Source organism: Epinephelus lanceolatus, chromosome 18, assembly GCF_041903045.1.
Source record: "Epinephelus lanceolatus isolate andai-2023 chromosome 18, ASM4190304v1, whole genome shotgun sequence".
Lineage (NCBI taxonomy): Eukaryota > Metazoa > Chordata > Actinopteri > Perciformes > Serranidae > Epinephelus > Epinephelus lanceolatus.
In genome coordinates, this window is record NC_135751.1 from 19,913,217 (window position 1) to 19,937,754 (window position 24,538).

A 24,538-nucleotide genomic window follows, 5' to 3' on the forward strand; every position below is an offset into this window, starting at 1 on the left:
GCTTCTTCTAATGGGTCACTACTTCCAAAACAACCCAAGTTAAGCAATTCAGATGGCAGCAGCAGCAGTCATATCTTAAGAGGACATGTCGTTACTTAGAGGACAGGGCAGAAAAGGCACTTACCTTGTGGCAAAGCGGCCGTCATAATCCTCAATAGCAGGCTGAAAAGATAAAAGAAACTATTTTACTTTGTGTGCTTGTATACCTGGGATTGAAGCATATGTTGTACTCGCATGCAAACACTAGGTGGGAGCAGACACTGAGGAAAAGTCCCCTCTCCAGTTACTGCAGGATTACTCATATCCAATTATGCAACACGAGGCCAAACCAGACGGGGGCTACAAATTAAGTGAGCAGGAGTAACAAGTGTTTGTATGTTGTTCATGGATACTACACATGTTCAATTGTACCTACCTGTGTGCCAAAGCCTGCCATGCTGTAGGGACGTGGGCGGGTCTGTGCTAGGCTCTGTGCCAGCAGTCGGGCAGTCAGGCCATAGTCAGGTGTGGGCAGTGATGCATCACTCTCCAACAAGTTCCCTGTGCTGCTACTTTTCCCATGATGCAGGCTGGGAAGGCAAGAAAACAAAAGGTCTTAGACATCGGTTCATAAAGTCGACACAGCTTGCGATAGAGAAACGCTACATACTTCACTTTGAGCTTGTCGCTGTCGCTTTCAGGCAGCACACGTGTGTAGGAGAACGGGAACCAGCCACGCCTAAGAAAAGTGAACACCTTGTTAAACTTACATTCGACGTTTACTGTACCTAAATGTGAGGCGAATGTTCCCCCAGTCTCACAGTATGGATCCAGGCAAAATGGAATAAATGAATACATCACTTACATCTTGTTCTTCTCATTCTCCCCATAGTGCCAGCCGTCGCGGGCCTCGGGCACTAGCAGGGTGATTACATCTCCCTCGGAGAAGCTGAGCAGGGTGCTGTTGTCGCCCGCAGCATGGGAGAAGATGGCCTGGACACGGGAGCGCCCGTTCTTTTCGAGGCCTGCCGCCATGGAACTGGACCTGGGCAGGGTTCGTGTCTCTCCTGCGGTGTTTGCAGAGGGAGACAATGCTCAGTGACAGGAAGTTCATTAAGAGTTCAGAGTACCAGATGCTCTGGAGTAACTAAAGGTAACATTTGAGTCTACTGAGGCGCAGTCAGCAACCAGGCAGATGAGTCACTGTCAGATTAACTGATAATCACCACATACAAATTAGATTATAGCGGAGATGAAAGGTAGACTGTCTCATGCCAACATTTCCTATAAATCCGATTTCTAAGTTTATGTTGCTACTTCTCCTTCCAGGTTCTCTGTGACACTGTAAAGCAGCAGTTCTCAACCCGAAGTGCCGGTAGATAAGCAAGCAAACTGGACTAGAATATTTTTTTCATTACAGACCAGATGTCCAGATGACAGAAATTGAATGTGATGTTAATCTAGAAGAAGAAAAGCAGATGTGTCCAATGTGTTGTTTCAAAGATATTGAAAACGAGTTCCATTTTGTTTCCTACTGTCCTTTTTATTGTGTACTGTTTGGTGGGATAAGGATGGATATCGATTTTGTAAACAAGGAAAGCAGAGACTGAGATGGCTGTTCCCATTTGAGACATATTGATTGGCCAGTTATCTGGACACGGCCTGAGAGAGGAGAAAAGAAGCGTGAGCAGTTCATTTAGACTATTGTTTTTTGGTTAGTTTGTTTGCTTGTTTGTGCTTCTTTTCCTTGCCACATGACTGAAAGATGGTCGTTTTATAATCCCATGTGAGACGGGCCAAAGGCTTGACACCAAAATAAATAAGAATAAATGAATATATAGGACATTTTATTTCAGGTGGAAGCTACCACTGAAGTTGCAGCCATAAACATTAGACAAGTAAAAAGTTAAAACAGACACCTAAGTAATAAATGTGAAATAAAACCATAATGAAGTAGGAATAAAAATTAAGAGAATTAAGATCAACAACCGACCAAACCATTTAAAAAGTGAGAACAAAATAAAATAAAACAATAATGAAGACCAACAGCTGACCAATAAAAAATAATAGACACATCACTTCAAAGCAATAAAAGAAGTAGGAATAAAATAAAATCAAATAATAATTAAAACCAGCAGGTGATAATCTTATTGTGATCTCAACTATTTATGTGATGTTAAAATGCTCCTCTGTGTACCTCTGAGTAAAATGAAAGGAACAGGATTTAGGACTCGATCACATATTCTGTTTGTGATCTTCTGTTCATTAACTCCAGCAGTGTTTGGATATCTTACCCACGGGGTTCTTATTCTTGGCGGGGGCAGGCCTGCGGACAGGGAGGGTGTTGGAGTAGACATCGCTGACCTGTCTCTGGGGCTGAGCCTGGGACTGGCCCTGCGCCTGGGTCTGAGGGGATGAAGGCCTGACTTGGGACACGGATAAAGTCCCTCCATCCGTCCAGTATTCCTCCCCGTGGACTCCTGTTGTCCCATTTACCATGGACATACCATCGGGGCCCATCAGCCTCTGGAATAAAAAAGCAGATATAGTATATATAGATCCAAAAATCTTGGTGGTGGCTTAACCTGTGCAGAACTACAGTAGCAATAACTTTAGATTAAGCTGAAGTAATAACACTTCACAATTAAACTTGAATAAAAAAGCTTCTTTATAAGTTTGGAGTTGACCCGAAGTCTAGTGAGAGTTCATCAAAGTCTTTTAGCAGCTGCCCAGCTGGAAATCCAGACTCTAAACAGCTCATTAACCCCAGTGCCATCCTCAGAAAGAGACTAAAGAGATGCTCGTCTGATTTGCATCTTTATGGAGGGCCAAAGGTGGGCAGGCTTATATTAGGCGAGAACTGTTAGCTCCTTCACAGTGGTAAGGAAATGGATTTGAAATGATTCCAGTTAAGTAATTCAGTTCTCTTAAGAAACACAAGGACAATGTCTGTATAAATGGCCATACATTTTAATAAGTCTGTGACATCATATCTAAGTCTATAGTACATCATCAGAATTCAAATTGCTCTGGCATAAAGGTCCCATATTGTAGAAAGTCAGATTTCCATATTTCCATGTCTTTTTTTTTTTTTTTTTTAGAGAAGAAGGAAGTCAATGTCTTGTGATGGCTTTCTTACCAGCGGATATCAAAACATCAATTAAGTACTCAGGTTGCAAGTCAGCTTTTCCTAAATAAAACTTTTAAATAGGAAAGGTATTTTTATGTTAAAAATGCCCTCTAGTATTTTGTGCACCTCAGACCGAAACTGTCTTATTACAGGACACTCCCAAGACAGATGCCAGTGATTTGCATCCTGGCTCCTGCACAATTTCCAGCACTTGGGAGCCTCTCCCTTTAGCATGTGCTTTCTGCTTTGGGGTGATGAAGAATCTAATGAGACATTTTCAACCAAATTCTCTTTGTGTATATTAATTAGTCCACTGCCATGTGTTGTATGACTGGGCAATATACTGATATCTTGATATGACACTAGATACCATATACATTATTGATATCGTAATATCATAGGTGCTGTCTCTTCTTGGTTTTAAAGGCCATATTTAAGTAAAGTGATAGAGCTGCATTACTAATGATGATCTATCAAAAATCCCATTGTGTAAATGCTGTCGCAATATCGACATTACGATGTGGTAAAAAATATTGAGATATGTGATTTTCTCCATATCGCCCAGCCCCATGTGAAAGTATCACAGAGAAATGCAGGCAGTCCGTATTCAGGAACTGTGCCTTTAAGCAAGCCATCAGGACTTCTGTGAAGTTGTGATGTCACAACTCTACTATGTAAAGGTAGAACGTGCTGTTACAGTGACTTTACAGTCATTCCCTTGCTGAAATGGCAGTGCAGAGAAGCTGAAAGCACAGATGTGGAAGACCTGGAAACAATGACCAATCAGGAGGGGGGGCTTAAAGAGACAGGCGCTAAAACGGAGCGTTTCAGACAGAGAGTGAGCACAGACTGTAAACGGAAAGTCAAGTATTTTTTCAACATTAAAGCATGTAAACATGTTCTAATGGAAACCCCAGATCTTAATATGAACCTGAAAATCAGCATAATATGGGACCTTTAAAGTTTCTTTTACCAAAACCGCTTTGCCTTATGAAGAGAGGACAAATAAAAAATAAATAGAAACAGAAAACAAACTCACTGCTGGGTGTCCCATGCCACTGCCCATGAAAACAGCCAACTCTGGGGGCACAGGAAGAGGCTGGGCCCCGGGGATAGGGTCTGAGATGACCAAGTTGGATTTGGAGGTATGCAGGGGGCTCGTGCCCCCGAGGGCGGCAGAGCCCATCTGCTGGGCCAGGAGCATGGCCCTCTCTGGCAGCTTGTTAGGGTCTGAGCAAGCCTGTTGCCACACTGGGATCTTCTGGGTCAGAAGGTCTTTACCCTGGAAGCAGGGAGGAAAGATTGGAGAAACACACACACACAAACATAAAAATATGATATTGATGTAGCGGCAACGTGACCAGAGAAAAAGCTCAGTTAAGCATTTTCTTTGCTAAACCTTCAATTTTCTCCCTATTTTCTCTCTCTTACAAAAAAAGCATTTAGTTCTCAGAGGTTTGTTCTCACTCTGTAGCCTTGACCACTGCCCTTTGCACAGCTATGGTAATGTGCTGCGTGGGTGAGGCTGTGGGATGGACAGACATACAACCATGCTGCCCACTGCAGCATCTCACAGCCTGTGGACACGGCTGTTCTTTCTACAACCACAGAAGTAGAGTTTAATGAACAGACTGAAATCCACACTGTGTGTGACTATATGGTATACATACATGCACACACGTGTGGAAGACATGGACAGTTTTGTCTCTTTGTACGTAGTAAGTTGCAGCTCCTACCATCTCTTTCTCCCTCTTTCATACACACGCACACACACACACTCCATCTTGCACAAAGACAAACACACACTAGGAACCCTCTGGGAGAGGGTTCTTCAGTCTGCTGAAGGTAACCTCTTCCTACGCACAGCCCCATCCTGATTAATGACTAGACTCCATGTTGCAAAAAGAGGCGGCAGCACAGTCCACACACACACACACACACACACACACACACACACACACACACAGTCCTCCTCCAGCCACATCTTCAGGCTGGCAGCTGACACCCACCAGTAATCCCCAGAGACTGATATACTTCATTACCGAAGAATATCAAATTCTTGGATAATGGACAAAACAGCAAGCATAAAAAACTAAAGCCTTGTTAATATCGCTCCATTACCTTTGATGTTATGATAAAGAGGGGGGGATCTGTTTGGATTCAAAGGTTCTTAGCTTCAAATGTCAGCAGCGATGTGAAAACAACAAGCAGGTATTACAAAACTCTCTAATGACTGCTGTAAACAAAATGCGTAAGAAACTGTTTGCCACTCTTGTCCCGTTTGTTGCACTGAGCTTTGATTCCAGTCCATCTTTATCTACATTCAACGCTTATTTTCCCCACTGAAGTCTTTCATGAACTGAACAAGCGAGGAAGCTCTCCATCCGAAAAGGTGGCCAGACGTGCGAAGGTGCAATGATGGATTACGGCTTCAGATATGCCTGTCAGCTGGGCATTGTCTACCGTCTTAATGAATTTTTAAAATGAGGAGGCCCCTGTGAGTGGTCAAAGCTAATGCGACTTTGAATTATATATCTCCTCGTTTGCTCTTTTTGCTGAACAATGGTCTACAGCAGGTGAGTCTTCAAATAAAACACAGATGACAGATGGGGAGAAGTTGGCTAGAATCAACACAATAGCAGGAAGGGAATAAGCTAAGTTTTATAAATTGATCTAACAAGCTCTGCCTTTTTCAACATGAGGGACAGACACTTTTGTTCCTGATTAGTTGAAAGATCAAAAGTTCTGAACCACTAGTTAGTGAGAAACTGCCACAGAAAAGTGCTGATGAGTGTACAAATTATTCAAGGAAACACTAGTTCAAGGTGACAATAAACTCATATCTGTGCACAGCCTTTATTGAAGGATGAAAAACAACTTTCTCGATCAGCTTCTTGCTTTCAGTGACACATGGTTAAATCAAATGAGACACTGGATATTTGCCTCTTCCTCCCTTCCTTTCTCGCTCATTTTAAGTGGGCAGGGCTCAGCTGGGAAAAAGTGATGTAATGCGTTTCTGTGCACCAATCAGAGTTTAGTAACGTTTCAAAATACGATGACAGCTGAGTTGTTGTTTGCTTGTGTTGCCATCACTGTCAATCAAATGTGGTCAAAACAACACCCGCGCAGTCCTAATGAGGCAGAATAGTTTTTGAGGAAAACTCTAAATAAAATAACGCCTATAGATTTTATTTTTCTCTGAACTTTAAATGAGATTGTTTTCTTAGGATTTGTATTAGCTTCCCTTTAGTATATTTTGCCACTTTTATATTTCAACATTGTCAGGATCAGCCTCACAGTTTGCACCACCCTCACTAACTGTTTCCATGAGGCATGCTGCACTTTACTTTTAAACTTATTTCTTTGTTTCTGCTTATTCATTTAGCTATTTTTCTTAAATCTAACTTTAGTTCTACCTTTATTTTTGTTTAGTGTAAAGGGAGACTGGTAATAAAGAATTTCATTGTAAGGTGTAAACCGCTATGACAATAAACTTGAATCTTGAACATATTTTTGACAAATCGCTTAATTTTTGTGCTAAAAGTTAAAGTTTTCACTGTGTTCCACCCTTGTTTTATATTTTGGTTCTGTCCGACAAGACAAATATGGCTTCAATTTGTATGCCTTTCAGTTTGCCATCCAGCATTAAAAAAACTACAACTCCCAGAAGGTGGAGCTCCTACCACCAGGGTTGCACACAGGTGTATTGCATACAGCCAGTGATTAGACTGAGATTGGTTACTTTTACCAGCCTGTCCATTGTTGCCTCATGTATGCTTTGATGAAGGTCTTATAGACCGTAAGCTCAACAATAACGTGAAGTACTAAGTGTGCAGAAATCTTTTTCTACCTACCGTGCTACAAGTGAAAAACAAAAGGTTGTTGCTAGAATGGGAGGATGATGTATGACTACAGTAGAAGCTGCAGGTCATACATCATGCATCTTTGCATCTCAGTAGCAACACTAAAATCTTGTTGTGAGCTAGCAAGTCAGCTTGTCTTGTATTTTGCCTACGTTAAAGACGTAACAGATAAAGCTGTTTGCAGAGTGGATGTACCACAGGATGTACCTTTTTACTAGCTACATCTGCAGGGCACATACGGCATAGGGTTGTATGAGTCACTGGCAAAACAAGAAGGTAAGCTTTCATTTTGGGATTGTTTCATTAGATTTTCGACTCCTAATGTTTGCTCAACATGAGCAAGTTAACAATTTAACATTTACAGAGTACAGTCAGCTACATAAGGGTAAAGTAAAGTTTTTGCAACTGCCAGTTGGTACCTGCAAAACAAATGCCATTGGGTCCATTATGGACACTAGCAAACACACTAGATGCCCATATTAACAGTTGGTTAAATAGTTAAGATGAATGTTCGTCATTCAGAAGTGAATTTCGGCTGCGTTTCCTGCAGGTGAAAATAGTGGAGAAAAATCCTACACCCTGTTATGCTGGAGCTACCGCTACCATGACCCATGCTAATATTGATCCTATCGCTTTGAAACGTATGCTAGATGTCAATCTCATTGTCATGCTCAATGGAGTATGTCCAACTTTTAACCACACACCCATCTTCTGTTTGAGAAAGAATGTTAACCAAAAAACTGGAAGTAACAGTGGCTGTAATAGGGCTTTAAAGTGGCAGTATTGACTGAAACAGCTGTCCTCTTGAGAATGTAGACCATGACTGAAACATGTCCTTATCTATTCTTATTTTAAGGTTTTAATGTTTCTCCTTGACACTGTTTGATTGTAAAAAGTCTTCTTGGTGGTCAAGTGACACTTACCTTGCCGTGATAGGCGCTGCTGTTCTTGGCCACGGCACATTGGCGGTCCACCAGGAAGCAGTACCTGCGACGCTCTTCAGACAAGGCGGTCTTGTAACCCTCTGCAATAAAAGTGTCCAGCTCAGTCTGCTTACTGCTGATGGTCTCCACAAACTGGTGGGAAAACACACAATGACACATGAACATGGGATATAATATCTACACAATTGTGCACAAAAGTAACAACATGCTGGTGTTAGCAACAATGTGGGCACTGAATATTTTCTTTTCTTTCATATGCCTTATTATTGCCGTTAAAGGTTTTACAAATTCTGGTTACTAATGTACTGCAGGTTCTTCACAGCTTAATGCCAGGAGCCATTTTCATATTCAGAAGGTAAAGCCCATGGTCAGAAGGACTGACGGGGAAATGGTCCAAGCAGCTAGCTGACATCTAAGCACTTTTTGTTTTAATAACACCATGTTTCACTTCAACACAATTACATGCATTCACACAGCAGCTCAGTGCAGCTCAGGCTTGTACTGCCAATCACTGCACAGTTCCAGTGGAGCAATTAGGGGTTAAGTGCACCATGGCGCTAATAGTTGTGCAAGTAGAGAGCCTTAGTCAGTAACTTTCTCAGGCCAGAATTTCCCTGCCGAATGCTACAGAGGCAAGGCAATTATGACTGAAGATCCTGCAGTGTGGAGGAGGGATTGCTCACAAAGACCCTCTAATCCATTTTTACGTGTCAGCCAACAGGTGTGCTAATGTATGCATAAAAGTGAGTAACAGAGACAGAAAAGGGGGGAGACCTGGTGTGTCACTTTGTCTCAGCATGAGCTCTATAGAAATGGAACATGTCATAGAGTTCACTGACCACACACCAAATGGTCAGAAACAGTGCTGAGGAGCTACAGTGCAAGGAGTCTTATTTTGAAAGGTAGATTGTATTTAGGTGTTTTGTGACCATGTGGACACACATCAGACATTTACAAACGGCAGAGTTTGCATGTTGGTAGCTTCAAGTTTTCAATACTGTAGTTTTCGAAGTAGGTCGACTGTGTCCAGTTTCATGGCTTTCATACTGTAACATCTGCTGATTAATACTGACCTAGAAGAGAGGGTTATATTTACTTGCAATGATTTGACCTAGACTGAACCTTTCTTTGGGGTATTGACTGGGTTGAAGTTTGCCATGGGGTATGTTTCTCATATATAACGGAAATCAAAAACACATACACAGCAGTGGTGCCCCCAAGGGGGGGTCAAGAGGGGCCATAACCCCTGCCTCCAGCGAAAACAACTGAAGGCTGCATTACTGCTTTAAAGAGGCTGTGGCACACTCACTTTTTGAAGCTAGATAGTGGTATCTTGTGAAACTAGATGACGTAAGGCATCCATTGGTACCAATCATGTCGGTATAGCTTGCCAGAAAGAGGGCTAATTTACAACTAGATAGGTGGGTTGGCTACCAAGGACAAAGTGGGTATACTCTCCTATATATTCCAATGTTTTTTAGCTAATAGGTGGGTATACTGTAAGCGGCCAGAAAAAAAGACACAGGTATACCGTCTCTACCTGCATATACCCTCCATTACACCACTGGGCATGGCCATTTCCAAGGGGTCCCTTGAGCTCTCAAGATATCTGAATGAAAATGGGTTCTAGGGGTACTCACAAGTCTCCCCTAAACTTGATATGGCTTCTTCCCAGTAAATGTTTTGCTCTTTACAATCAATGCACTCGTTTATATTTAAGCTGATCATGTCTTTTTAAAGAAAAGGACAACCAGCTTCTTTGAAGAACAATGAAGCGTCTAACATGTATAGATACAAAACACATTAAAACATGTTAACTGTAGCGGTATTAGTCTATGCAGTACGCACATCAGATAATTAGTACTAGTAACTGTAAAATAAGAAACCAAAGTACATCAGCAATCCCTTATTTTCTAATCTCTCCATATTTATATAGGTATCAACGAGCCTGTATACCTAAACAGCATAATCAAACTTCTTGCACTTATTTATAGCTTTTGGTTTTGGTTTGCCACCCCATGATTTTCAGTGGCCCCATCTGGCTACCCCTATGAAGAATTCCTGGGGGCGTCACTGATGTACAAATGTGTTTCTTTCTGTACACAGATAAAGCTAGCATGTCATGGGTAATCATCACCAAATACATTTTGTCCTGAACATCCAACTTGTTTGTTGACACATGACTCCAACGCCCTTCCATGTTAGGAAATGGTGTAGACAAACACTGCATCAACTCTGTGGATGCTATTTTTGTCATTTCACTCTTAGCCGTAGGGGAGAAGAATTGTCATAATTCCTCAAGTTCGGTATTCTCAAAGCACTAGAGTGCATTTTAGAAAGTTTTACATCATATTCCACAAAGACGGAAGATAAAAAAGGCTAATGAAGTTCGTTAAGTTGGAGTTCCTCCCTGCAGCCAAATGTAAGATCCTGTGGTGCCATCGCACAGCGCAGATGTATCTCATTTAGCAATCACCAGAGCACACTACTTCCCCACTGCCAACAGCCACAAGGTTAGTTCTTTGGATTTCCAAGAGCGCAGGATTATTTTGGGTGACTAAATGACACACAATGAGCACAAACATTTTTGAGGAATGGCCTTTTGCATTAGCAGTGGAAAAAAATCCACTTACGCCATTACACAAATCCACAGAGCACAAGTTGTCAAATCAAGCAAGGCAGGGATGAAAGGATGATGAACGCATTTTTCTCCCGAGAGCAGCCTGACCTTATTCTGTTCTTTCTGTACACCTTAAGCTCAAATTAAGTGCTTTGAAACTGGTTCAGTTAGTTGCTGTATTTCTTTACAGGCACAGCCCTCAGTTAAAGGGATGAGCGTCACCTCAACAAGGTAAAGGGCTCACTCCTCTTGTCAAATCCACATGGCCCAATTCTCCAGCCATTCAAAAGGTCACCAAAGTAACCCAAGACAATGAGAGCAGTGGGAGAAGCCAAGGCAGACACCAGCAACTATTATATCTGAGCGACCTCGGGTTACATCATAGCTGGAAAGACTTGTTTTGCAGAGGTTATGAACATAAATGAAACCTGCAATACGTCACTGCAGTTCTTACATTCAGGTTCTAACTGATCAGCATTGCCGCCCTCCTTTTTGTTCCCCTTACACTGACATATTCAGGACAAAATCCTGACAAGTTGTGACATTATACACTCTATTGCATGGATACAGCTTCCAGTGATTACAAGAACTGGGAAGGGCAGGATTCACACCCTTTTAGAAGTGCAGCATACAGTACGATTCACAACAACAAAACTGTTTATACTCATTTCCTTCCTGTGGGGATTCAAAAGCATTTTTCCTGCATAGTTAAGAGCTGCTTAGGTCTGCTCTTCTGTTCCTTCATCATCAGCACTCTTTGGATTCAAAAGGATTGTATTAAAGGCTCCAGGGCACAACAGAAAGTACCTACACCTACAGTACCTGCTTCAATCTGCTGTGTGTTTGTTTATCAGTGCTTATCTACTGCACTTGCACGCCAACAACACCTTTTTTCTGCATCTGTACGAAACCACAATTCCAGGTTGGAATCACTTTTCAATTTTATGACACCAAGCTGAAGAAACTCCGAGCTTATCAAACATTTCGAGACATTCATTCTGAATCCTGAACTCTGCCTCTCTATCTCTGTCTGGGCTCTTATTAACAGCCGATACGGTGCAAAGGAGTTTATCTAGATGAAACCCCTTTCTATCCGCACCTTGGACCACTCCATTGAACTACATAATGAGCTGATTAGCATTTTGGCAGGGGCTTTACCCATTGATGAAATGGCACAGTGAAAGTGTCTGAAGGCAGGAGAGAGCAGGAAGTGGAGGAACGACAGACAAAGAGACAGACAGAGAAGTGGGAGAGACAACAGCGAAGAGTGTGCGATGGAGAGAAGGAGGGAGAGAGCGATCAATGAAATGCGGCCGCCATCTGTGGCCGCTGCCAGACTGCGCTTAGACATACTTTACTTTTTAATGAAAAGCGAGGAGATAAAAAAGAAAACTTAGTGCCTCTTATCTGCTAGAATAACACAGATGTGGTGGAGGAGGACGAGGAGGAGGATGAGAAAATGTTGATCTTGCCTTAGCAACTTTTACTTGTACTTTCTCGACTTCCTCGTATTGCCTAAAGGGAACCCATCTCTGCCCGCACAAATTAAACTGAATGCTCTTAGATGACTTGTTTGTAGTGGACACTATCTTAGCCTCTCTAGGTGGGTGTCATTGTTAAACACAGGGTCTTAAGGGCTCTCTTCCTCTCTGTGTGCCGTCCTGCCTGAGGCACTCTGCCACAAACGAGTTGACTTTTCTCTCATACGCCCACAAGCCGTGATATTATCAGCGAAAATGAGCAGACTGAAAATGAGTGAAAAAGGGAGATTGATTTTCTTCTCCTCAGCTAACTGACTGTACGTTATGAGTCCAGAGCCTGATGAGCTCCCTCCTCTGCGCAGATGGGCCCAATTGATCAGTCATACAGACTCACGGAAAGTTTGTGTCTGCTCTCTGTGTCCAATATGCACCAAGATGTAATGTTTGCCATGCTATGCTATGCTATGCTAGTTGCCACATCAACTTTAGTCCACAGCAACATACTGAGCCAGAATCAGCATAGCAAGGGCTTTATTCACGCAACTGAACAACATTTGGATCTGAAGCCTTTATTACCCCATGGATCAGAGTCATGGAGGACGACCAACCACAATGACGAAAGTACAAACATTCATTGACGGGTGCCTGAGGTGGATCTTGAGCCTCCACTGGCCAGATACCATCAGCAACAATGCTCTCTGGCAGAGAAGAAGAAGATGAGGATGGATCGGTCACACCTTCCCAAAACACAATGCTAGGATTATCAGGCAGGCCCTTAGATGGAACCCAAAGGCCATAGGCTGACATGGAAACAGCTGGAAAGGAAAACCCAGGACAGAAGCTGATCTGTTGTGTGACATGACCAGTTGGAATTGATTTGCCACGTCTTTTAACTTCAGTAGAGGCATGCACCAGTGACAGTGACTTCACTGATGTTCCAATCCGGTCCCCTTTACACAAGCTTCTTTGATAATCTCATAATAATGCTCTGCTAGAGCCACATACAAACAGCAAATCATCTGGGGTTTGAACGGGTCCAGTGAGTTCCACCAGAGCTTAAGCATAGTCATGCTTCACTTTTAGGGCACCTATTAAATTATGTTTGTCTTCTTTACCAGTGAAAGTTGAATCACAGTGACATACAGCTGTTAATGTCCCCGTGTGCAAATGTTCCACCAAAACAAGTTGACCCCTGACACTATTTTGCAAGAGCACCGTTGCTGCATCCTGGGCTTATCACCGCCCGATGATGATGAAGATGACTGTGATTGGTTTAAAGAAACAAAAACAAGCCAGTGTTTTTTCCCCACTATAGCAGATAGATGATCAGTGATTCTAGACCTTTCTCTAGCTCTGCCACAGAGCTTCGAAGATAGGTCTGATTACGTGAGACTAGTAAGTAAGTAGTAAGTTACTGTATCACACAGTTAAAACTACTGCCAATGAAATATGGCATTACTGTACTCGGAGGGTGTATCCGAAAGTTTTTAGTGAACCCCTGACCTTTCTTCTGCTGTTACAATCCAGCTAAACTTCCAATTAGAACAAATACTAAAGTCTATTGAGAGGATTGCCAAGAAATGCCACGATGCACAGAAGATATTTTGTATTAGCTGAGCAGATTTGTAGGCTACTCCTCAGAGAATGAACTGTTTTATTTCTAATGCCCCTGAGGCCTTTAAAGACAAACTCTAAATTAGCACCACTCCTCATAGGCCTCAGACAAATGCAAAACTGTCAATAAGTCCAACATACTGCATTTGTGTCCTGGGTTTTAATGAACATTACAGCCTCTATGGGCTGCTGATACGGATTCAGGCTTGTGTTTTTCTATTTAATCTAATTCTCTTGCAATAAAAGATTCCGCATTCTTGTTTCTTTTCGCCCAATTGTGCTTCACCTCACCTTACAGAGGCCTAATTATCAAACACACAAGGCAGTCAGGAACATGTAACAACATGCTATTCTTCACTGAGATTTACTGGCTTAGTGTGCTCAAAAACCCCTCCCATCCCAAGCCCTGCTGAGAGCAAAACTGGGCTGCTGCACACAACTACAACGCCTTGAGATGGCACTACAGTCAACATCTCCTCATGGCAGTCTTGACACAGTGGAACAAACTCAATGTGACACAGCAGTCAGATCAATCCAGCACTGCTATACCATTCTAGACAGGAAAGGGCATATGTTTGTGTGTGTGTGAGACTGTATACACTCAAAGCCCTGGATAGAGAAGGGGTTGTTTCTACAAAGTGGGTAGCATAGAGCAAAGTTTTCACACTCAATAAACTCTACAAAACATTGTATCCGTAAGTGCTGGTAGAATCATGTTTCTAGTCCAGCTATTGATCTCATTCTGTCATGGACGACCACACTTCACACAGCAAGATCAACGGCAGCTCAGTTATTACCTGGCAAGCCTTGACCTGTTAGAGATTTTTGTTCCCACCCCTCCAGGCAATCAAACTTCAAGCTTCTTGTGAAATCCTTTTGAAGGAACAGCTGTCATGGTGTTGCAGTTTTCTGCAGCGTCATTTCTCTCAGTTGGCTGCAGAACTAAACCAATAAATGACTTGTAAACACCACCACAGTGAAGGCCTACAGTCAGGGTTTAATAGCGCATCTTTGTAGGCACGTGTATGTCTATGTGGGAAAAGAACCCTGTCACTACTTCCCCTTCAAAGTAGGCAGTTAAGAGACGGAAAACTGTGTGTGACAGATAACTAATTAAGTCATGTCCAACACCGAGGGTTAGTTTCAACTCATTAAAATTCATTTCACCTGAGCTGCTCAGTTTCAGGACGCTTTGATTTAGAAATAATCACACGAATGATGAAGCCCAAAGCAAACATTGCTTTGTTCACGCAACTGCTTGTTTGACATATAACTATCTTGACAAGTTGATAATGCCTGCTGTCTTAGTCATGGAGACTGACACTGTTACAAAAAAATACTCTATAATAATAATGTTTTCAGCGTGTTATCCACATGTAGCGGTTAAATATCACCTTTACCAAAATAAGACACTTTCACACTCTCTTTAGAGGATCTGTATGCAGCATTCAGAACATTAATATAGCAGCAAACAACTATTTGCTATGTGAAGATATAGTGGAGTCATTGTGTCTTGAGCAGAGAATGAAGTCACGCTACCTGGTTGAAAGTGCACGTTAGTGCATGTGGGTATATCACTGGCTAGCTTATTGCCACAGTTTTGGACTGTGCTCATATGGCGGATACTGTCACAAAAGTGTAGCACCCACCCAATCATTCTCCACTGGGTAACACCTTTAGCTCTGTGAGCACTGTTGCCATTGTTAAAGCGCTGTTATAGCACTGCTAGCTGCTAGCCTCCGACTCAGCCACCTCCATGTGTCCAGACAACTCTAACGCTCTCAATTTCGCATAAAGCCCATTTAAAACAGAATGATACTCCCAAACAAATCAATCCATATGTGCAGCAAATTCTACCAGCGTAATATATTTCACATGACATGACTGTTTCAGTGTCCCCTTCAAGGCCTGGAAACAAGGGAGCTGGGAGGACAGCGGACGGCCAAACTGCCTTCACCAGGCCGACTGACAGCAGTCATTACTGAATAAAAGGTTTTCATGTCAGCTACATGGGAATAAATCAACAGTATTTTTATTTTTTGAGTCACTGATGTTATTTCCAGGCCCACCTTAGTGAGTGAGGGGAATCTGCCGCTCACAGGCAGACGGGGAGCCGATCAATCAGTGTAGATACAGATAGTAAGTTAAAAGGGTAAACAGAGGGATATTTGTTTGATTTAAACAGCTGCGTGTCCACATTATACTTCACCATACACAACAGAAATAGATTTGGGGTGTAAAAAAATCTGGGGGCATACATTTAAAAATGACACTTATCAAAAGTGTGTAGCAACCTACGATAAATCAGGCTTTACTATCGACCTAGCTTACGCAAAGTAGCTTGCTAATGGTAAAGTGACTTATGCGTGCTAGGCAACAGTTTGGTCACATCAGCCGCGGAACTTTTTGTGTTGGTGGAGCCAAATAAATTATTAAATAAACCAACAAATCATAATCTGTTGTCGCTTGTGGCCTCATGCCTACAACCGAGCCATGATGATATTCAGTACAACAATACTCCCCCTTGTGTGATACTGCTTGAATATACATTTTAAGATTTTTAAGAGGATATAATATAAACTACTTTATTTAAAAGAATTATTTAAAAAATGGCAAAATGTAGAAACCTTTGTGAATAATAGCATTCTGCTTTAAGCTTTTATTATGAAATGTCTGTGTTTGAGGTACATCATCCTTAGAGGATGATTGAGTCAGCTGTCTTGTGGTGTATATTCAAGCTGTGCTTTCACTCATTCTGTTAAAACCCTGATCAAAGCCATGAGCAGAAACACATCGGCTGAAGGAATTGCGTACTCCTCCAGCACGTCAATTAGTGTCACTTATACCATTATCTTTTTCTTGCTGTTTTTATGTGCCTGCTGTATGTGTTTAGATGTGTGAAAGATTGGGGAGGGCACACAATTCATAATCAAACCTCCACTATCTGCCTTCCCACTCAGGGCACCTCGTCGCCACTGCCTCCACCCCCATCCTTGCTGTTTTGTGAGTTCTCTTTACTTTATGAAAAATAAAGTCATTAGTTTGCACCAAGACTTAAAAATCTTTGATCCAACAGTCACCCACATAAATGCAAACTCTGCTAAAAGTACAGCAGCGCAAACTGGCTTCAAATTTTCTTGGGTATTTTGTCCTTTTTTCTTGTCTTACAGTAGCCCTTCACAACAGTGGAAGAAATCTGATTTACATTTTAATGGTTTTATGATGCATCTTCATTCTGACACAGCAAGAGGCTCACCTGCATTTCCTTCTCCCCATACTTGGAGGGGTTCTTGCTGCCCTGGCTCTTCCTGCGCAGCTTCTTCAGTTCAGCCTGGCACTTCTCCAGACTCTCCCCTTTGCTCTTGTGTTCCATCTGGTATTTCTTCAGGGCAGCCTACGTGGGGCAACAGGCAGAGCACAAACACAAAATTAGGACCGCAAATTAAAACGCCTGGGTGACAGACGGGGCGACATAGATGAGCAAATACGTGACAGTACTGCCAACAGATTTCTGAAAGTTTTTCGACTAATTCCTGCCTTACAAACAAGCCACTGGAATCAACTCAATTCTCTACTGTAAGAAAAATCATCTCACCTTGCTTTAGAATAGGGCAGCACAATCTAAGGAAAATATGCAATATATATGCGATATGACTGTTGCAATAAGGATATACTGGAGTGAACGTTTTGTCTTTCTGTTGTTGTCAATATAGTGCGAAAATAACACAAATTGCTTGTTGAATTTAACATTTTTTCATTGAACAAATTAGACTGAACACAGATGGCCAATAGTTGCATTTTAAAGTGCAGTTTTGTACTGATACTCTCTTCCAACTACCTTAAACAGTCCTTGAGTGCAAAATCGCAGTGTTTCGTGATGCGTTTATTGAGCAGCTGACAATGCAATGATGATCAAACAAAGATAAACTGCACAGCCCTACTTCAGTTATGTAATTTCATCATCAGTTCACATTATTTCTGTGTGCCACTGCAGATGCAAACAGGGATTGTTATGAAACCTCCTTGTTGGTGTGTTCAAGAAGGCTCTGACATCTGGAAGCAATCTATTTTAATTAAGGAAACAAGCAAATTCACAAGATCCTTTACAAGATCCACATTCCTTTTATTTTTTGTTTTCCAAGTTTGATTTTACAACAACACATCTCTTGATTGTGTCTCATTAAACATCCACTGTAAATCATTACCCTACTCAAGCACATTTCAAGTTGATTCTCTTTGCATAGTAACAGAAATCAAGGGCAGCTGAAAAGGCAAAACCCAACGTGTGATTTGTGTAAACAAGCAAAACGGCTGGCCCAGTCGTTTTACAGCCTGAGTGTATTTATTTAATTCATTTAATTTGCATATTTAATTATTTATTTATTGAGAATAACAACTTTGTTTCCGGGCTGAACCAGCTCTGTTGCTATAGTAACTGTGTCTGGTGTGACAAAGCTTATGTGGTTTCTGTACGAGGCAAAATTGGCTGAGCAGAGCTCACGCACAAGGGTTCAACACCCACATTTGCATACTGCAAGACACAGAGGACGTAGGTATTGTCTCGGTATTGTTCGGCTGTAAAGGCAGCCTTAAAGAAGGTGCTGTTGTCACTCAGACTGGAAGTATGACACATGCAGTGTTTGGATTTCATGGCAGAGACGGGGGGATATTAGCTCTGTAGATGTGAGCTGGACTGGAAAGCTCTACACAATTAGTGACCGCACAACAATGAGCTGAAAAATTGGTGGGATTTCACATTTTTAACTTTATCTAGTGTTGCTTCTCTGAAATGTGTATTCATTCTGCACAAAAGGCATTTGCACTGGTGTTGTCTTTGTAGCCCAATAACAACGAATGATTCATCCTTTCATTCCCTCTTAGTCTTTGAGGTAAATCAGTACAACAGATATAGGTTGCTCTGCTATTCATATCTCAAACTCCCAGAAGCCGTGGCTCCCTAGTGGTAAACCCCCAGCACATAGATAATAGAGAGTACTAATGATTAGGGAAGACACAATTGGGTATTGTGAAAAGTTAGCTTTTAGTCTGCAGGATAAACAAGATAATATTCTTATAGCATCTGCCTCATTGAGCCGGTATGTTCCACCTCATTAACAAAACAGAAGCCTGTTGACTTCTGCTTCCAGTGCCTGCAACCCCAGCTCTCAATCACTGGCTACTTAATGCGGACAGATAATTAGCGTGATTAAATCTGATTAGAAACAGAGTGGACAGTAAATGAACTTTGGTACACCTGGAGATTTAGACCCTTGTCTCTTGCAGCTTGCATGCTCCTCTTTATTGGAAATCTATAGGCTGTTTTTTTTTTTTTTTTGCACTTTACGTTTGTGCCCATATTCTGACCTCGGTGTTGTACGGCGTGTAAGCCATTACGCGAGACAAGAGACAGAGAGACAGAGACGGAGGGAGAGCAAAGAGAGATGCACCGCTGGGAACAGCACACTCACACACACTTCAGTCCCAGAAAACAGAGCTTTCTTTTTTTTTGCCTTTTTGAAGTCAAAATTTCTGATGATTAATTCACAAAGTCTGCAGCAAAATGACTGCAATTATCACCGCAGCAGATCTGTAGGAAATTCATTAGAAGTAATGGATGTTAAAACCTCAGGGAAACACCACGGTAGAAAAGTCTAAAATGGTCGATGCATCTGAACTACTATAAGAAGCATGAGACATTTTAATATCTTTTCCCTTATCAGTTTAGACAGCTAACATAAATCTGACAGATGTGTGTGGATTCACAGATTACTTGGAGATAGAATCACAACACTTGTGGTTTGCACTTCAACTCAACATGACATCCCTGTTCAGTCAAGAGGATAGAAGCCAACAAACAAGCACTCTTTCCATTTCATTTTAGGAGCAATATTATATTAAGTGTGTGTGAGTGAGTTGGTGGCTGTGAGCCCAAGCAGCTCGTAACGTGGTCCTTCCAACAATACAATACAATAATGGCAACATTATCCCATCCCCCAAAACAACGCGCAGCACTGCTGCTCTACACTCAGGCTGCAACCCACTCATTCTAAAGATATCACATGTAGACCAGCTCCACAGTGCTTGCACACACTCTCTCACTCACTCACACACACACACACACACAGACACACACACACACACACTATAGGGGGGGTTATTCTAATCAGTCTACCCTTGACAGGTGAGTGGGCCTGAAATGTTATTTAAAATCATCTTTTTAAACACACACATATCCTCTAATTGTTTCAGAGACAGCCTTTGATCCGGATGTTCAAACACAACTTCACCCCCGTCTCTGTTATCACTTCGGTCAAATTAGGCTTTGACAGAATTGATGTAATGCAATATGGAGCACTAAAAATGAGCTAAAATATGGAGTGCATTTATTGGATCGAGGCTGTCCTCGGGCTGTGGGAGAGCCAGCCAATCAGATACTCACAGTCAGATAACGAGCATCCAGATCCACCTTCTTCTCCAGCTCCGAGAGCAGCTCGTTGTGGAAGGATTTCAACTGCGGAGAAAGCACAAAAACAGTTCAATAAAAGTCAGCGATTGAATCATTCATGGAGGCTGCATGTGAAGGTCGAAGACAAGACCAAGTTGTCCACATAAAGTTATATACAATACATGAATAAGCTATTAAAATACATGTTATCTTCATTTACTCAGTCACTGAATAAATGTTTTATCAACAAAGTCCCGGCCTGTGAAGACTCGCTCATGCAAATCACCGTCACTCTCACTGACTCAGTGCTATCGGACACAATATTTAGTCACTAGATTGTAAACTGACCTGCCTGGAGAACCGGCTACCAAGTCAGAATAAAATGTTTTATCTCTGCTCTTCTGACATTCATTTCTTTTTCACATTTTCCATAAAAAAATGAAAAATCAGCAGTATACTGTGTGAGCATAGCTTAAAGGGATAGTGCAGATTTTTTGAAGTGGGGTTGTAGGAGCTACTTATCAAGAGTCAGTGTATTACCTACAGTAGATGGTGGTCAGCATGCCTCGAGTTTGGAGAAGCAGGCAGATTACCACCACAGAAGCTATGCAATGTACTGCTGTGGACAAGGGTGGCAGCAAAACAAATTTTAGCCACCTAAAAAATGCATATAAGTTTAAGTGTATGCTATACTTTGAATATTTTTGCTGCTTCACTTTGCTGTCAATCATCCGTTTCTGATGGTTTTATCCATCTAAGCCACCAAACTCCTTCAACAAAAACAGTACTTTTAGCTAGCTGACCACGGAGCTGCTAGTCTACCGCTGTCTCAGTCAGTCAGTTTGTTTGTGTTACTGTGTGACTCTGGTGAATCTGAACTAACCCTCTAAAACACCAACGTCACACAATACCACAAATCAATAGAGGAAGCGGCAGATGAGCATGTTCCATGTTATGAAAGATAAAATTACTGCCACCAGACCGTTCTGGAGTCTGGTGGCTTTGAAGAGCATAAGTATTGGCTTCAATTCCTCTTGAATCCCTGGAATCCCAGCATTTTAAATAGGTTCAGTCAGGAACTCTATTGTCATAGATTTAACCATTTATTTCAACAAATGGAAATACAGTTATGTTTGGCACTGAGGGCACCGCTCATGAGGTGCTCCCTGCATGCTATGCCAAAACGGGGAGCACAATGCAGAAAACCCCCACAGGTATACAAGAGTGGGCCCAAGCAAGAAATATAATACCATTAAACATTACAGCCATGTTTGGACTCTGAATTAGAAAGGCGGAGGCTGGGGTGGTGGGGGTAAACCTTTGCCAGCAGCCGCGGCAGTGGTGTGTGGCAGCATTGGTGTAGCAGGGATCAGTGAGTAGGAAGCCATATTTAAACTGACTGCCTGTAATCGCTGTGTAACTGATAAGAAACAATGATCCAATCAGCTAAGTGTCAGCTGATTACAGATTACTTCTGTGCTTCTGCATGAACTAAAATTTCCCCAGAAGCTTCACATTTGGGGAAAATAATCTTTTGATTTTGCTATTTCAGCTCAAAGTGGCTGCAAGCATTTTTGCAGAGTTCTCAGTTTGGACTCATGCAAAGGAGTTAATACTGGAGGATCAGTATGGAGAAGAAGATGGATTACAGACTGATGGACAGTGAGGGCAAAGGGGCAGATAGACATTAAAAGCCCCAGGGCATCCACATGATGAGCACCTATGCTCAAGGTTTCCTCCACACTGGACACAGTAATGAACTTGAGGTTGACAAGTTGTGGATAAATCATGACGTCATCATCATACAAGCTTATTATACTCTCAATGCCACACAGTTCAATTACCTCACTTCACTCCCCAGCCACCTCCTGTATTCTCACCTTGGATTTATACGAGTTCAGCATTTTTGTTCATTCAACACGAGTTCATGTTCATTTAATTATCATGTATTCCATGTGCTGCCCACAGGGACTTGAGAGCTCAGGGACGAATCGTGTCTGAACTATTGTTAAATTATTACATTATGAGACCTTTCACATTGCCAGAGTTTTATAGAGAGTGCTGCTAAAAAACCCTTTGAGCTTAGAATACCAACCATCTCCTCTAGCTGCACTTGGATCTGTCTGTGGACCTCGGCCATCTGGAACAGCACATCCCCTGCACAGAGAGAAAGAGGGAGACAGGGAACTCATGAACAACACTGAACAGCACAAGCATTCCTAGAGCAGAGAAACAGAAAGGAGAGAGGTGTAGGAATCTAGAGAGGAAAAGGGAAGAAACAGGAAAAGCAAGAGAGAGACCCCGGCGTGCAAAGCTCATGCAGTAGTACAAGATACACAAACGTACAGGACAACGTGACTTGGAACAACGAAGAACGTGATGGAAGTTTGTTTTTTTTGGTACAAGGTAACAGAAAACAGAGAATATGAAACAGTGTTGTGATGTCGAATATGAAAAATGGGGGAAACAAAATGCTTAAAATCAAAGTCTGGTTCTTCAAGCGTGTGAGTGCTGATGTCTCGTGGAGATCAAACATTTTGCCTTTCTTTCTTTGATTAATTTTAACATCAGGCAATTTCTAGGACGACAAAACAACACCTCAAAGAAAGGTTAAAGTCTCCACACAGAAAGGAGTTTAAAAAAAAGAAAGAAAAGGAAATAACCAAAAGGGAAGAGATAAGAAGGGTCATGCAGCTAGTGAGAGTGTTTTATTTTCATATACCTACAGGCTGCCTCTTCTGAATATGCAGTGCATTGTCAAGAAAAGGAACACAAAGAGCTACATTGAGCGAGAGACACATATACATATAGAGACCTGGTGGAAAGACAGTGTGAGATCTGCATGTACAGGAAAATGAGACACACGTACATTTCCATGACCAAAAAGTCCAAAGCCCCTTAGCTTCACCTCCGTCTGACGTATTACATATTTACCTAGTGAAAACATGTGATATCAGCTAGTATTAATAATGGTTTATATCAATTATTCAGGAAACATACTTCCATTTAATTTGGATGATTGCATATTGATTTTAGTGAGAAAAAAATCAAAATTAGCAAAAATATTATGACAGGTCAGTATGAAAATCAAAATAGCATTTATTAAAAAAATAAAATAGCCAAACTGCAGTAAAATATTATTCAACTCTGTCTTACTGCAGAAATTAAAAATAAATATTGGACATTTGTGGCTGAGTAGGAGCTGCACACTCAAGTGCAACATTTGGAGCACATCAGATTTTTTCAATCTCACACTCCCCTGCTGTTTCCTCTTTTAAAGGCAGACCTGTAAGCATCTCGACCGATCTCAAAATGCTTCGTAGGTGAAATCAGAACTTGTGCTGACGTGGTTTCAGTGCAAACTTTGGTCTTCACTAAAGGGCTTTGGAGTGGTCTTCGTCTCAACAGATAGCACGTACAATGCGAATAGCTACAGACAGACAGTGAAGCAGGTTGGAGCGTTAGACTGTATGAGGGACAAAGAAATACAACATGTAATTAATATTCTGCAAAACGTTTAGTTTTATTTTCTTGTAGTTAAGTGAGTAACACTTTAGGTCCCCCTGTTTACTGTAGCATTTATAAGCTGTATATAAACATTTAATAAATGGTTACAACACACTGTAAGATACTTGTGAGCCAACACAGGCACATCTTTTCTTATCAATGGACAGTATTGTCATTATTGTTGTGTTTGGATTCACATACTACTGTGCTGCTGACTACATACTCAACATACAATATGTATGTTCTGCATAGGGGTGTAATGATCCATCAATCTGGATCGATATACTGATTCAATGATCAGCGATCCAGTATCATGTATGCAAAGTGAAAACATTGATCCGTATCGTCATCTTTAGTAGGGATGCATCGATCCGATATCTGGATCGAATATCAGCCACGATAACATCAAAATAGATGGATCGGGTATCGGAAAATGCAACGTATACCTCAGGCGATCCTTTCCCTTTAAATCTATTGCGACGGGAGCTACGTCATACGTCAGGGAGCAAAGGAGAGGATCTGCTGTGTGGAGGTATTTCACACTATTTCAACTGCTGTTTCACAATTCTTTATTTTTGTTAAAAATAAATAGTTCATCATTGCATTAATCTGTTTCATCTTGTTTCATTTTATCTTAGGAAAGAACTGTGTAGTCATTAATGCCTGAGGCCTCTAGTCTTTTCTGTTCTACATGTAGCTTTTTAGGTCAACCATGGTATCGGATTGCTATCGGATATCGGCTGATGCTCAAAGCCACAGCATCGGGATCGATATCAAAACTGAAAAAGCTGGATCGGTGCATCTCTAATCTTTAGCATAGGCTTTTATTTTGAAAGTCTGTGTCACCATCAAACAGCAGCAGGCAGACGGTAAGCAGTCAAGAGAAAGACAATGATGATAGTGTTTATTTACTTAGGAATACATCAGCAGTGTGGAAAGAATTTGGATCTTGAAG

At 41.6% G+C, this 24,538-nt stretch overlaps 1 protein-coding gene across 7 annotated transcripts in view; it reads right to left on the bottom strand.

Moving 5' to 3' along the window:
- The window catches only part of baiap2a (BAR/IMD domain containing adaptor protein 2a), a 74,930-nt gene that overhangs the window by 6,700 nt on the left and 43,692 nt on the right, over positions 1 to 24,538 (bottom strand). For all 7 annotated transcript variants that reach the window (XM_033645584.2, XM_078161681.1, XM_078161679.1 and 4 more), the window contains exons 4-13: positions 22,172 to 22,233; positions 20,071 to 20,142; positions 16,888 to 17,025; positions 7,896 to 8,048; positions 4,149 to 4,391; positions 2,274 to 2,505; positions 845 to 1,046; positions 650 to 718; positions 416 to 569; positions 125 to 162 (exon numbers count right to left, since the gene is read on the bottom strand). In XM_033645584.2, coding sequence (XP_033501475.1) covers positions 125 to 162; positions 416 to 569; positions 650 to 718; positions 845 to 1,046; positions 2,274 to 2,505; positions 4,149 to 4,391; positions 7,896 to 8,048; positions 16,888 to 17,025; positions 20,071 to 20,142; positions 22,172 to 22,233 — 1,363 coding nt within the window. The remainder of the gene's footprint in view (positions 1 to 124; positions 163 to 415; positions 570 to 649; positions 719 to 844; positions 1,047 to 2,273; positions 2,506 to 4,148; positions 4,392 to 7,895; positions 8,049 to 16,887; positions 17,026 to 20,070; positions 20,143 to 22,171; positions 22,234 to 24,538) is intronic.